The 11,690-nt window shown below is 38.3% G+C and overlaps 1 protein-coding gene across 1 annotated transcript; it reads left to right on the top strand.

Moving 5' to 3' along the window:
• The first annotated feature begins 13 nt into the window (after positions 1-13).
• Positions 14-10,215, top strand: ADAT2 (adenosine deaminase tRNA specific 2). Its single transcript, XM_051801626.1, has 6 exons — positions 14-127; positions 279-383; positions 6,746-6,896; positions 7,456-7,562; positions 9,178-9,250; positions 9,372-10,215. Exons 1-6 carry the CDS (start codon positions 35-37, stop codon positions 9,410-9,412), a joined length of 570 nt encoding a protein of 189 aa, XP_051657586.1. The 5' UTR covers positions 14-34; the 3' UTR covers positions 9,413-10,215.
• Positions 10,216-11,690: the final 1,475 nt, after the last annotated feature.

Below are 11,690 nucleotides of genomic sequence, written 5' to 3'. Positions count from 1 at the left end.
CTGCGGTGCCCCGGAAACACCGCCCGGGCCCGGCATGGCGGAGGAGGGACCGGGGCAGGGACTGGGGCAGGGACAGGGAGAGGAGGAGGCGGCCGCGCTGGCCTGGATGGACCAGGCGCTCGACGTGGTCAGTGCGGGCGGGGGCTCCCTCTGTCCGGGCAGCGGGGAGGGGGCGGGAGAGCGGGGGCCGGCGAAAGCCCGTCCTTGCCCCCCGCCGCGGTAACGCGATCCCGTGCCCCCCTCGTGTCTGTCTGTCTGTCTATCTGTCTGTCCCGCAGGCTAAAGAGGCGCTGGAGAAAGGGGAGGTTCCCGTGGGCTGCCTGCTGGTGTACGACGGCGAGGTCATAGGCAGGGGTAGGAACGAAGTCAACGAGACGAAGAACGTGAGTTGGGGTCCCCCCGGGGACGCCGTGTCTGGGGCACTGCTGTCCCGCCCTGCCCTGCCATGCTCTTGTCCCTTTACTGAGTCTCAGACGTGCTCTCTGGAGGCCTTTAAAGTCACCTGGGGGTTAAGAGTGAGAAAAGCGTGACTCGTGCAGCCTTTTCTGCTGAACTTCTTTCCATAGACGCTCCAGAAACAGTTCATTTTGTTAGTAGACTGATGTTTTCATGTGATGTGGTGCGGCTGTTTGAAAAGTACCGAACTCTAAATTGGAAACCCAACTCTCTTGCTTTTCTAGGAAAAATTCCATAGAAATAAAGGAATAAGTAATGAAGATGCAGAGGAAGACAAGCAGTTGGGAAGTTGTGTAGACTTACAGAATACGTAGAGTAACCACATGTCACATTTAGTTTACAAAAATTCTTCCTTTTGACCAAATTCTTCTTTCTAAAAGATATTGCCTGTAAATTTTAGACATGTTGCAACTTTAAACATCAAATTAAATCTTATACCTGCTGAGAGACCCATTAAAGCCAACAGGGATTTTGTACAACTGGAAGTTTTGTATAAATGAATCTGATTGCAGGATCTGGCTGTAGTTTATATTAGATGTCTCAAATCTTAAAATATAATGTAAAGTGAAAATTAGTCTTGTAAGCTCAAAAATGTTACAGTAAAGATGAATCGTTATACTTATTTGTGATACAGGACAGTTGTATTAAGATGATTCTAATACTACTTAAGAAAGCCAGATAACTGAGAAGCTAGGTATCTCATGTTACACTGTTGTAAACACTGTGGGAAGCAGACACTTTGTGGGAAAAATCATACCTGAGATATTAATACTGTGTAAAAATCATATGTTAATAGAACATAACTGACAACACTGCTAACAAAATCATAATCAATTTAAAAATACCAGGAAACTTTCAGGCTTTTTTGATATCAGGATTGTCTGAATACATACTGAATACATACTAAAATGCAAGTAGCCTGATTTTAAAAGATTCAGCTGCATTTTGGAAACAGTAATCTGCTAATATCTTTGAAAGCCAAGCCTTTATTGAACTGCTGTTTAGCTCAAGTTTCAGTTCTTTTGTGGCTTCATTTTCATAAATGTTTATATTACAGTGAATGGAAATGCTGGGTACTTAGTGCTTCTAAATATTTTATCAGATGCTTAATTGCTCCATATAGTCTAAAAGAAAATATAAGCTTGCAAGAAGTACTTGCTAGGAAATGTGAATGCAGAAAATTGTTTTCAGTTTTCTTCTAATGGTTTCTGGCATTATTTAGGGACAATCCTTGGGGAAAAAACAACCCTCTTGAACCATCGAGGCAGTTCCAGCAGACATCATAAATGTCAAGGTTTGTTTTAAAACTAATTTCTTGTCCCACCTTATATTGAAGGACTTCTCCAGAACATCATTCCTCAGATGGGTAAAAAACATCTGATTTCCAGTTTTAAACGTTTTATGTTCTGTTTATACCTCTCTGTTCTTGTGCCAGCATCATCCATTATTTTACATAGCTTGGATGTATTTAAAGTCTTATTCCCCTTTGGCTTTTGTTTTTCCCAAGCCAACTGTTTAATTTCCTTTCAGAAGGCAGGCTTTCTTTCTGTGTTCATTTTAATAATGCTTTTATATAGCCATTCCAGCTTTGATTCATCTTTCTTGAATTCACTTAACCAGAACTCTATACTTTATTCCAGATGGAGTTTCTCTTGTGCTTTGTTTGATGACAATAATACCTCCCATTCTCCCTGGAAGAAAGTCCACTGATCTTTTCCAGAGCTTCTTTGATCTTTTTTGTTGCTGTTTTGTTATTCTTCATTTGTTACCTTGAATCTTTTTTTACTCCTATCCAGAAGACCATTCAGCTCTTGAGTGACATCTGACCCTGTCACTTCTCTGAAGTCTCTCATCATATGAAAGACATCACATAGTCAGCTGTAGGTGTTTCTCCAGTTAATGCTGATGTCACAACTGAAAACATTTAAGCAAAATGATCTTTGAGCGTCTTTGCTAATTGGTTCCCTCTGGACAAATATTATCCCTGTCAATGCAACATCTCTTCTTGCTCACCCTACCTTTCTTGCACTAGGCCATTTTCCCCAAACTCACAATAATTTCACAGGTTGTACTAGATGCATTGTAGAAGTCCAGAGAGGTGAGACTGCTGTTTCTTTTGCCTAGAAAAAACATTTGTCAAAGAAAGTACTAGGTCAGTTTAGTGTCAGGTATCTTACTGATTTTTTTGTTTCATTTGCCTTTTATAAGGATTAGTTTGTTAGCTTGTTTTTCAAAGTTTGTTATCTTGCCTGTTTTGCTCTTGAGTCTCTCATGGATCTCCAGGTGTCAGGACTGTGCATCCTTCTTATTTTTCAATACAGTGACTCCGTTTGCTTTGACAGGTTTCAGCCATGCAATACTCTCCCTTGATGTATTAAAACGTTCCTATGATACTGGCAGCCTTATGCACAAGTTCATGAGCATTTTTTGATGGCAGTGCTTTATCAACTTGGGGGTTTGCTTCTCATCCCTCTTCTATGCCCTAGGCAATTTCTTAATTTTAAATACCTAATTCTGTGTCTCATACACTGTAATTTGTGCTTTCTTACTCTTATTCTGCCTTCTGATCACATTCTCTGCATCATTTTTATTGAAAACACAAATTATTCATTTTGTTTTGGAGTAGTACTATAATTATATTTGAGCCTCATCTCAAGGTCACTGTAGTAGTGCTAACTCCTTTTTGACGTGTTTTCTCTCAAGGTATTTTTACTTCTCTCAAGTGATTTTTCCTTTAGCCTTTTCTTTCTGACCTCCAAAATGTAGCTTTATAATATATTGACTTTTTTAACTTATTGAAAACTTTCTTCCTGATTTCAAAAAAATGATCATTTATCCAGTTAGATCTGCAGTCCTTCCCTACAATTCTGCCCTTGCTCAGGAATCAACTTGCCTCTAGCCCTTGTGTCAAATAAATTCTGCCTTCTCCTTAAATAGGTCCCTGCATCCTCAGATCTAACAGACTGAAGTTAGGAGCAGATAGCATCTTCTTTATGCCCTCTTTCATTCTGTTCTAAACTGCTCATTTTGGTAAGAAGATTTAGTTACTGAAAACTCTCCATTATTTTCAGGCTGTCTCCTGTCACCCTGCATAGTTTCTTTCTGCCCTGTACGTCCATAGTAGGACACGTTAATGTCAGAGGTACTGCCGATTACTCTGTGGGAGTTATTTGCAAAATTTTGATCATCCCATTCTTCTGGGAAAAGTTGCTTTTGGAAGAAGGGAGTTTATATACAGCTGTGTTTGTTTTATTTTATTTTTAAAGAGCATGGCTGTGGCATCAGCATTTCAAAATATTTAGGCATGCCATTACTTGTCTTCATTGGGCAATAGTGTAACAAATGCCTGTGTAAGACTGGTTTTCAACAGCCTGGTGATTCATTCACGAGCTTGTGCCAGTACTGTGTTCCCTCTGGCAGCTCCCACACTTGCTTGTTCACAGTCTTGCCTCAGACCATCCTGAAAATTTTCTTCTTTATAGCATATGTGACCCTTCCCAGCTACAAACATTTTTTTTGACATCTTTATTCCCACGTGTGACGCAATCATTCACTTCCCAGTAGAATGCTCTCTGTCTTAGTTCCTTAGTCAATAAAAAAGGCTATCTAGTCATAGCTTAATACAAAATAAAATCTTAAGACAGACCTAGAAGGTGGTTTTTCCCCATATTTTGTCTTTAAGGGGTATCTTCAACAAACATGTAAGGAAGGAGCTCAAGAAACAAGAAGAGAGTAGTGTAAACCTTCCCCTTGCATATCCTTTCCACTTCTGAAAGTGAATAGGTTAGGGACTTCCAGAGCCCAAGACTATATCTGGATCATTGTTTCTGATAGCTGTCTGTGCACATATCCTCCATGAATTTGTCTAAACCTTTCTTGAACTCATTTATGTTTTTGGCTTCCATAGCATCCTGTGGCACCGAGTTCCACAATTTAATTATGCGCTTTGTGAAAGAGTACTTCCTTTTGTTTGTTTTATATCTGCTGCCTGATAATTTCATTGGGTGCCCACTTGTTATGAGAAGTAATAAATCACAATTATAACTGTGATTTTCCACATTCTTCTTGATTTTTTAAAAACCCCTACTGTAGTCCTCTTAACTTGGAAAACTAATTACTGTATCTGGTGAGTTAAGAGCCATAATAGTCTAATTAGTCTCTGAACAGTCTCTTTACTGTTCTGTAACTTGGATAATCTTTTCTCACTGTGAGGTGAATTTGTCCTGGTGTTCCCATGTCTTCATGATGTCAGATGACCAAACCAGGGTGTATTACTTAAAATCTAGGTGCAGTGGGATGTAATAATATTCCATATTAGGGTAATCTCTTGTGGAGCTGTCTTGTATTACTGCAGAAGCTGATATGACCTGCAGCATGGCTTTTCTTAACTTGTGCTCCCAAGATCAGCAGAGGCCTGAAAGCTGCTAGGTGTATGCAGTATAAAGCAGTGTCTGAGGATAGAGGCATGTTTTCCTCTGGTAAAGAAGGCTTATTGCTTACAGAGGTGAAAAGCCAATCTGGTGAAAAGCCAATGTGGTGTTCATGTCTATTTTAATCTGAGGGGCATAAAAATAGAATAGCCACCACTTACATGTTTGAGTTACAGTAGCAGTGGTAGTTCTGAGGTATCTTCTGGAGGGCATTGTGCTTTGTGTCTCCATAAAGTGTGTACACTGAGATTCCAGCTGATGCAATCTCATTTATTCAACTAGGGAACCTTCATGGCAACATTTCACTAGTAGGTCTAGAAAGATCATGTCTGCATATTGATTCAGATCCGTGTTCTTACTCTGAGTGGGTTCATTACTATGTTAGTTCAAATTACAAGTGCACTCCCAGAATAAATTTCTTGATTGTGTCTGCTTACCGTTTGTGCTTCCTGCTTTGGTTTGTGTCTCGGAGATGGCAAGCTGTCTTCCTTGCAGATGAAATTATGCTGAGAAGATGCACTGGGGGAGCATCCCAAATGCACTCCAGCTGTTGCCACAAATACACCGTCCATGGGACTAAACTGGATGTAGGCCACTGTGAACATCCCTGAATTGGTACTGAGTCCTTAGCAACATTTTGCTGTACAGATACACTCCTCTTGGCACTGCACTGTTTGTTAATGTAGGCATAGGCAACATAGATCTCTGTAGAAGTTTTAAAACATTTTTAAACAGTATTAAACTTAGCAATAAGTTACAAGTTCTCTGCCATTTATTGTAGAGCATCTCACTGTTATCACTACAGATATTCACATGCTAAAACGTTAACCCAAGTTCACGTATTGAGGGAAAGTTATCTAAGGTCACATGAAGCAGAGGTACAAGTATAATTGGGATTGATTAAATATTAGTCGAAAACATCCTTTTTTTCAGAATAGAAAAAAGAAGGAAAACACTAGCAGTCTTAATTCAAATAAGCATTAGGCTCTGTAACTGGAGAGTCCCTTTATAACTAGTACTTTGTGGTATTTTTGCTGTGATGTTTGATTGGCATAACACAATGCTGCAGACATTTCAGAGCGATACTGGGAGATTACTAATTGTTTTTGTCTCTCTGCAATTAAAGTCGACACTTCTGTTTAGGTTTTTGTACCATAGGTACTGAGATACTAATCATTCAGTTATCTTGGATTAAAAAAAGAGAAATTAATATTATTCTGCCTTTTTGTAATCGGGCATATGCTCAATCCCTCTCTTGAGGGACTTACTGTTCTTGTATGTATTCCCAGGCAGCAGTAAACCTGATGCAAACTGAAAATACTGTGTCTACACAGCATGCCAAGCTTTTCCAGAAACATACTGAAGTTATTGCATATTCACAGTGCATTCAATCCGTGAGGGCACAGTAACATTGCCAGAGGGAGGAAAAGGTACCAGCTAGGAGCACTTTTCTAACATTTTCAGAGAAAGTAACCCAGTCTGCATTCTTGCTCTTGGAAGCACAGTGGACTGTGGACTAGATCAGGTGTTCTAGTGGGCTTTGTATGTCCCTTAAGCTTCAAGTAGAGCTTTCAGCTTACTATGCTGACATGACTGGGAGAGGAGAACTTCTGAGCAGGTTACTCTGCCCAGGAACAGGTAGAAGAAAAAACCGGTTTGCCCTTGTGGATCTTGTGTGCTGCACACTAGCGACTGAGGTTGAGGTTGGGTATGTTCTTTCTTGGGCTGAGTATTTCTTCTGCAGTTTGGGCAGCATGAAATTTCTTTTGCAACTTGAACCAGCGAAGAGCGTTACATTACTTCTGTAACAAAAGTGAATAAATGCAAACTTTCAGAAAAGATTTATTTTTATCTCCTAGGCTACTCGACATGCAGAAATGGTAGCGATCGATCAGGTCCTTGACTGGTGCAAGCAACACAACAGAGATTATACGGAAGTGTTTCCACAATTGGTATTGTATGTAACTGTAGAGCCCTGCATCATGTGTGCAGCTGCTGTGCGCCTGATGAGTATCCTTTCATGCTTATTCACGCTGGGAAACCGTATGTCAAGGCATTACTCTTTTGGCAGTGAGCCCACAGAGAAGGGCTTGACGCTGTCAGGGAAAGCCAGAAGGGGTGGTCTGAGGGTCTGCACCCACCTCCATTTACTGCATGGTGAATAGCGGGAGACTCAAGAACGACAGAGAAATGGTGCAATTACGACAAACAGCTGTTTCTCTTGGAGATTAAAAATATGTTTTAGAGATATCTATTAGTAGGTAAAATGAGCGATGCTCAGTTCAGTGTTCAGTTTTTAATGTAACAATTGGTAAACTGTGTATTTTTATTCCTCAGCTTTGTGATTCATGCTTCTCCTTTTCCGGGGAAGGCTGGATGTGCACCTTCAGCAATATATCTTACATTACTCAGAAGTAAGTTCTGATTTTATGAGGCAAGAATTGCAGCTCAAACTAATTTAGTTTGAAAAGTACAAGCACATCTTAGTGAAATTTAAGACTACTTAAATCAGGCTACTGTACTTCCTACTTGCTTTTCACTTTAACTTAATACCTTGACTCATTCCCATAAATTCCACGGGTTGTATATGGTTGTCGAAATGAGCGATTTGGAGGCTGTGGCTCAGTTTTGAGCATCTCATCTGATGATATGGTGGACACAGGAGACCCATTTGAAGTAAGCTGTGAAATGTTTCCTTTTGTTTTTCAGCTAGGATGCTGTGTCTGGCTTAACCAGGCTTTGAGAATGTTATGCGTCATGTTAAGAGGACTCAGATGGAAAATAATGTAAAAAACATTAGGTCCCTAAATAAAAGAAAAGCCTGATGACAGTCTTAAATTATTAAAAAGAATGTATCAAAGGGGAAGGGAATTATATTCGTGGAACAAGGTAAGAATTAAATAATCTAAAATATGTGTAATACTTAGAACAGTAAGTGTAGGCTGCAGGAAGAGACGAGGGAAAATTGTTTTAAAATGCAGAATGTATAAACACACAATCAATAAAGATCAAGTAACAGCAACTTACCAAGTTACTCTTTTTAGCTGAGCCATTGGAAGTGATTGTGTTTTTGCTTACAGTTTGTCTGTATATGAGATAAAATGCATTAGCTTAGACTTACTTCGTATAGTTTAAATCCCAAAATAAATCTGGACTGCACAAGTAGCAGAGGAGATTTAGTTTAGGTATCAGGAAACTTTCTGAACAGTAAGGATACTGGAGGACTGGAACAGTCTGGGAAGAAAGAGGCATCTTTGTCATGTAAGAAAGGCTGGACAAGCATTCAGTGGACATATAGTATACATAAATCTAGATGCTTTACGACATTGTACTACTATACCTATATACCCACACGTACATATAGAGAGTATTTATAGCATTATCTTTATTACAGTTGTTGACGATCCTGCCTTATACAATGATACCGATTAGGGTTCTTGGAGTTCTTTTCCACACTTCATATTTATGATTTACTGAATGTAAAAACAAGTAATATATTTCAGCATTTTAAGTAAGCACTGAAAACTCAAGGCTCAAAAGAATTTAGTTCAGCAAGACAATACTGTTTGGCACTCCAGTGTACACGTATTAGGCGTCTTTCTGTCAGGGTGTTAGTGAGACTAGCATCTGAATTAATTTGTATAGTCAGTACTGGAAGAGTGTTCATTTGCTAACATTGGCATGTGGTATTTAATTTTTTTATATGTTCAGAAGAAAGAAAGGAGAAGGTTCTTGCTGCTACAAATCCTTCCTTTGTTTCTGTAGGCAACTGCAGTGGAATCTATGGGAGTAACCAATTACTTTCTGTGCCGGTGAAGATTTGTTTAGTGTGAATGACATTCAAATGCTTTGTCATTACTGTTTGTGGCCTGGAAAAGTATTTTGGCAGGACCAAAAGGGTCTGAGAGATGACTGTTTGGTAAAGAATAGGTGTGTGGATGAATGTTTTCTGGCAGAAATCTCATTTACAAATACCTAGCTGTATGTCTCTTATTTCCAAGTGCCTGAGGAGTATATGTTTGAAATACATTAGTAAGAAAGAAATTGTAGGTTGCATAAAAATTTTACAGAAGTTACCAAGAAAGTTTGTTTTAGGGAAATTATTTACTCTACGAAGCCTCAACTTCATATTTTTCAAACATATGAGGTATTTAACCTGAAAAGGAGATTTTTCTGACCTGTAAGTTGACGGTACAGTTGCTTAAAATTATTGTGTACCTGAGGCATTATTGTGAAGTATGGAATATGTTATTCTCAGATATGCTCACTAACATCATTCTAATTTGAACAGTGCACTTCTGGCTATCGTGCCGAAGAAGCGGTGGAGTTGTTAAGAGCTTTCTACAGACAAGAAAATCCCAATGGTAGGTTTTACATTAATTTTGTATCCATTTTGATCCCTACCTAATTTAAAAGAATGATGGCACTGGTATTACTGTAATTCACTTCTGATAATTTTTCTCCCTTTCTGTTTCTTCTTGGCAGCACCAAAATCAAAAGTAAGGAAAAAGGATCGTCGTAAGTAGCCGCGCTGGGGAGGGAGAAAGAAACTTACCAAAAAATTATATGTGAAGGTTTCTTCAGCGTCCTTGTTTAAAATGTACAGTTCAATCAAACTATGTCTGATTTTCTGTACGGAGTTTTTACTAATAGGATACTTACTACTTCTTCCTGTGTTTCTATGTATGTGATTTCTTGCTATCATAATGACCAAAAAAAATAAATGGCTGTTTTTTAGAAAGAGGAAAATTTGTGGTTCAAGTTGTTTACAGACAGATGGATCCATTAAAATGATGGCATTTTGTACAGCACATGTTTGCTTAGGCAAGTAAATCTCTTTAAATCTCTTGGAAGGTTACATTTGTAAGTCCTTTATAGTCCATGTGTGTGTATTGAATCAAAAGGCATATAAAGGAATTGCAGAGTCCTTGAAGACTTGAGATAGGACCATTGTAAATGTTTCTTCATTGTTTTTTACACCCCCTCTAGCACAAGCCAGATTTTCAGACATGATTTCTGAAAGTCACATACCTGTGCAGACAGGTACATATGGATGATCACGTCTCTGTGTGTGCTGTTGCTTAATAAGGTGAGCAAACATCACTTGGCTCCACAGCATCTTCATACAAAGTTGTGGAGAAACTCTCTACAACTCTCTTTAGACTGTCCACTCTGCTTGTGAATATTAGTTTAAGAAATGCTTTATTTTTAACAATCCACTAAGAAGTTGAAGCTGTTGTCCACTACTAAATTATAGTAATTGAGACAGGCAGATACAAATGAAAACCAGGAAATTGGTAATAGCATGAATAAAAAATATTTAAGATTATTATCTTTTCGTGGTGTTTGGTTGGCTTTGTCATTTCCATGTACATTCCTTAGCAGTGCAGTAATTTATAATCCAGAAGAGGGCCTTCAAGTTCCACTAATGAATTAAGAATATAAGTACGGTTCAATCTTGATTTTGTACCTCTTAGTGGATAATTATATTAAGCATGAAACTGTTTGTAGTTTATTTGGCTGTTATTCAGAAATTTGAGATATGCCCTAGCTTTTATTTTAAATGCAAAAGAGTGGCTAAAATTTTATTATTATAAGAAGTGAATACAATTAAACCTTTTAGATATTTCAAATAAATACTTTCAAAAGTTGGGGTTTTTTTAAATATTAAAAGCATTACCTTGTCACATTATTATTCCTGATAACTTACAATTTGTATTTTGTCTATTTACTTATTGTTTACAAAGTGACATGGGGAAAGAAATGTTTTTACCATAATAGCTATTCTCAGAGTTTAAAAATAATATTCCTTTAACTTAAGCCCTTTAACTGACATCAGAAGCCTATCCTATTCTCCTGACCATTACTTACAGCACTCTTTGAGTCTTTCCCTTTCCATAAACAAAATAAGTTATGACTGTGTTTGTAGATTCCATCTGCTTCAGAGCTCCAAAGGCCTCATGAACCAGACAACTAAGCTGGAAAAACTATTTAGGAAAAGACCATTTTTAATGACTATGATGGCTTTATTGAAAAGATATGGGCATGCCTGTGCTTGCAGTATGTGGTATTTGGCTGTGATAGAAGCTAGCATTCAGTTCTCAACCGGACTAATTTCTTATACCTTCAAGTCATTGAAGTCCAAATTAAAGGAAGGCATTAGGCTTGTGGCTTGTTACTGACATTAGTGACAGTAGGAATTGGAGCCTTCATACTGTTTTGGACTAGGACCTAAATCTCAACACTTTTTCTTCTTCAGAGGGACTAAGAACACTTATCTTTCCCGCTGCCTTCTTTCAAAGTGTGACAGTAGGAGCCATTTAGGTAAGTAGAAAGATTACTGGTAGTAGGACAAAACACACTTTAAAAGCTGTGTCCAATTTTTCAACCCTTAAATTGGAACAGAATTTTTTTGTAATAGCAGTCAGTGGTAACCTGTCACTTAAAGAACAGTTCAAGTCTTGCACAAAATGAGAAGAGACTGAAGAGGGGGACAAAAATAAAAATTTCTCTTAAGAGTGATCAAAGACAATAATGTGCATCTTGGAACAGAGGCATGACAGATGAATAGCATAGCAAGATAAAAGCTGTTGTTTTACAGAAAGGTCATAAAAGATACTTCTGTTTACTGTAATGTGTAAGCAAAAAACCACAATGGTCTAATATTAAGAGGCAAATTTGGATGTATAGAACTGTTTTTTTTGATTTGGTTGGTTGGGGTTTTTTTTGTTGTTTGGTGGGTTTGTTTTTGGGGGGGGGTTGTTTGGTTGGTTTTTTTTTGGTTTTGGGGTTTTGGGGGTTGGG

This window comes from Manacus candei, unplaced genomic scaffold (assembly GCF_025592945.1).
Source record: "Manacus candei isolate 608988 ecotype Guabito, Panama unplaced genomic scaffold, ASM2559294v1 h1tg000052l, whole genome shotgun sequence".
Classification (NCBI taxonomy): domain Eukaryota; kingdom Metazoa; phylum Chordata; class Aves; order Passeriformes; family Pipridae; genus Manacus; species Manacus candei.
Note: the sequence above shows the minus strand (reverse complement) of the source record. Positions and strands in the feature narration are given on the sequence as shown.

Coding starts and splice junctions, on each gene's coding strand:
- ADAT2 (XM_051801626.1), top strand. CDS start 35: ATGGCGGAGGAGGGACCGGGGCAGGGACTGGGGCAGGGACAGGGAGAG. Junction 384..6,745: donor AAGTCAACGAGACGAAGAAC/GTGAGTTGGGGT, acceptor TTTATCTCCTAG/GCTACTCGACATGCAGAAAT. Junction 7,563..9,177: donor ACACAGGAGACCCATTTGAA/GTAAGCTGTGAA, acceptor TAATTTGAACAG/TGCACTTCTGGCTATCGTGC.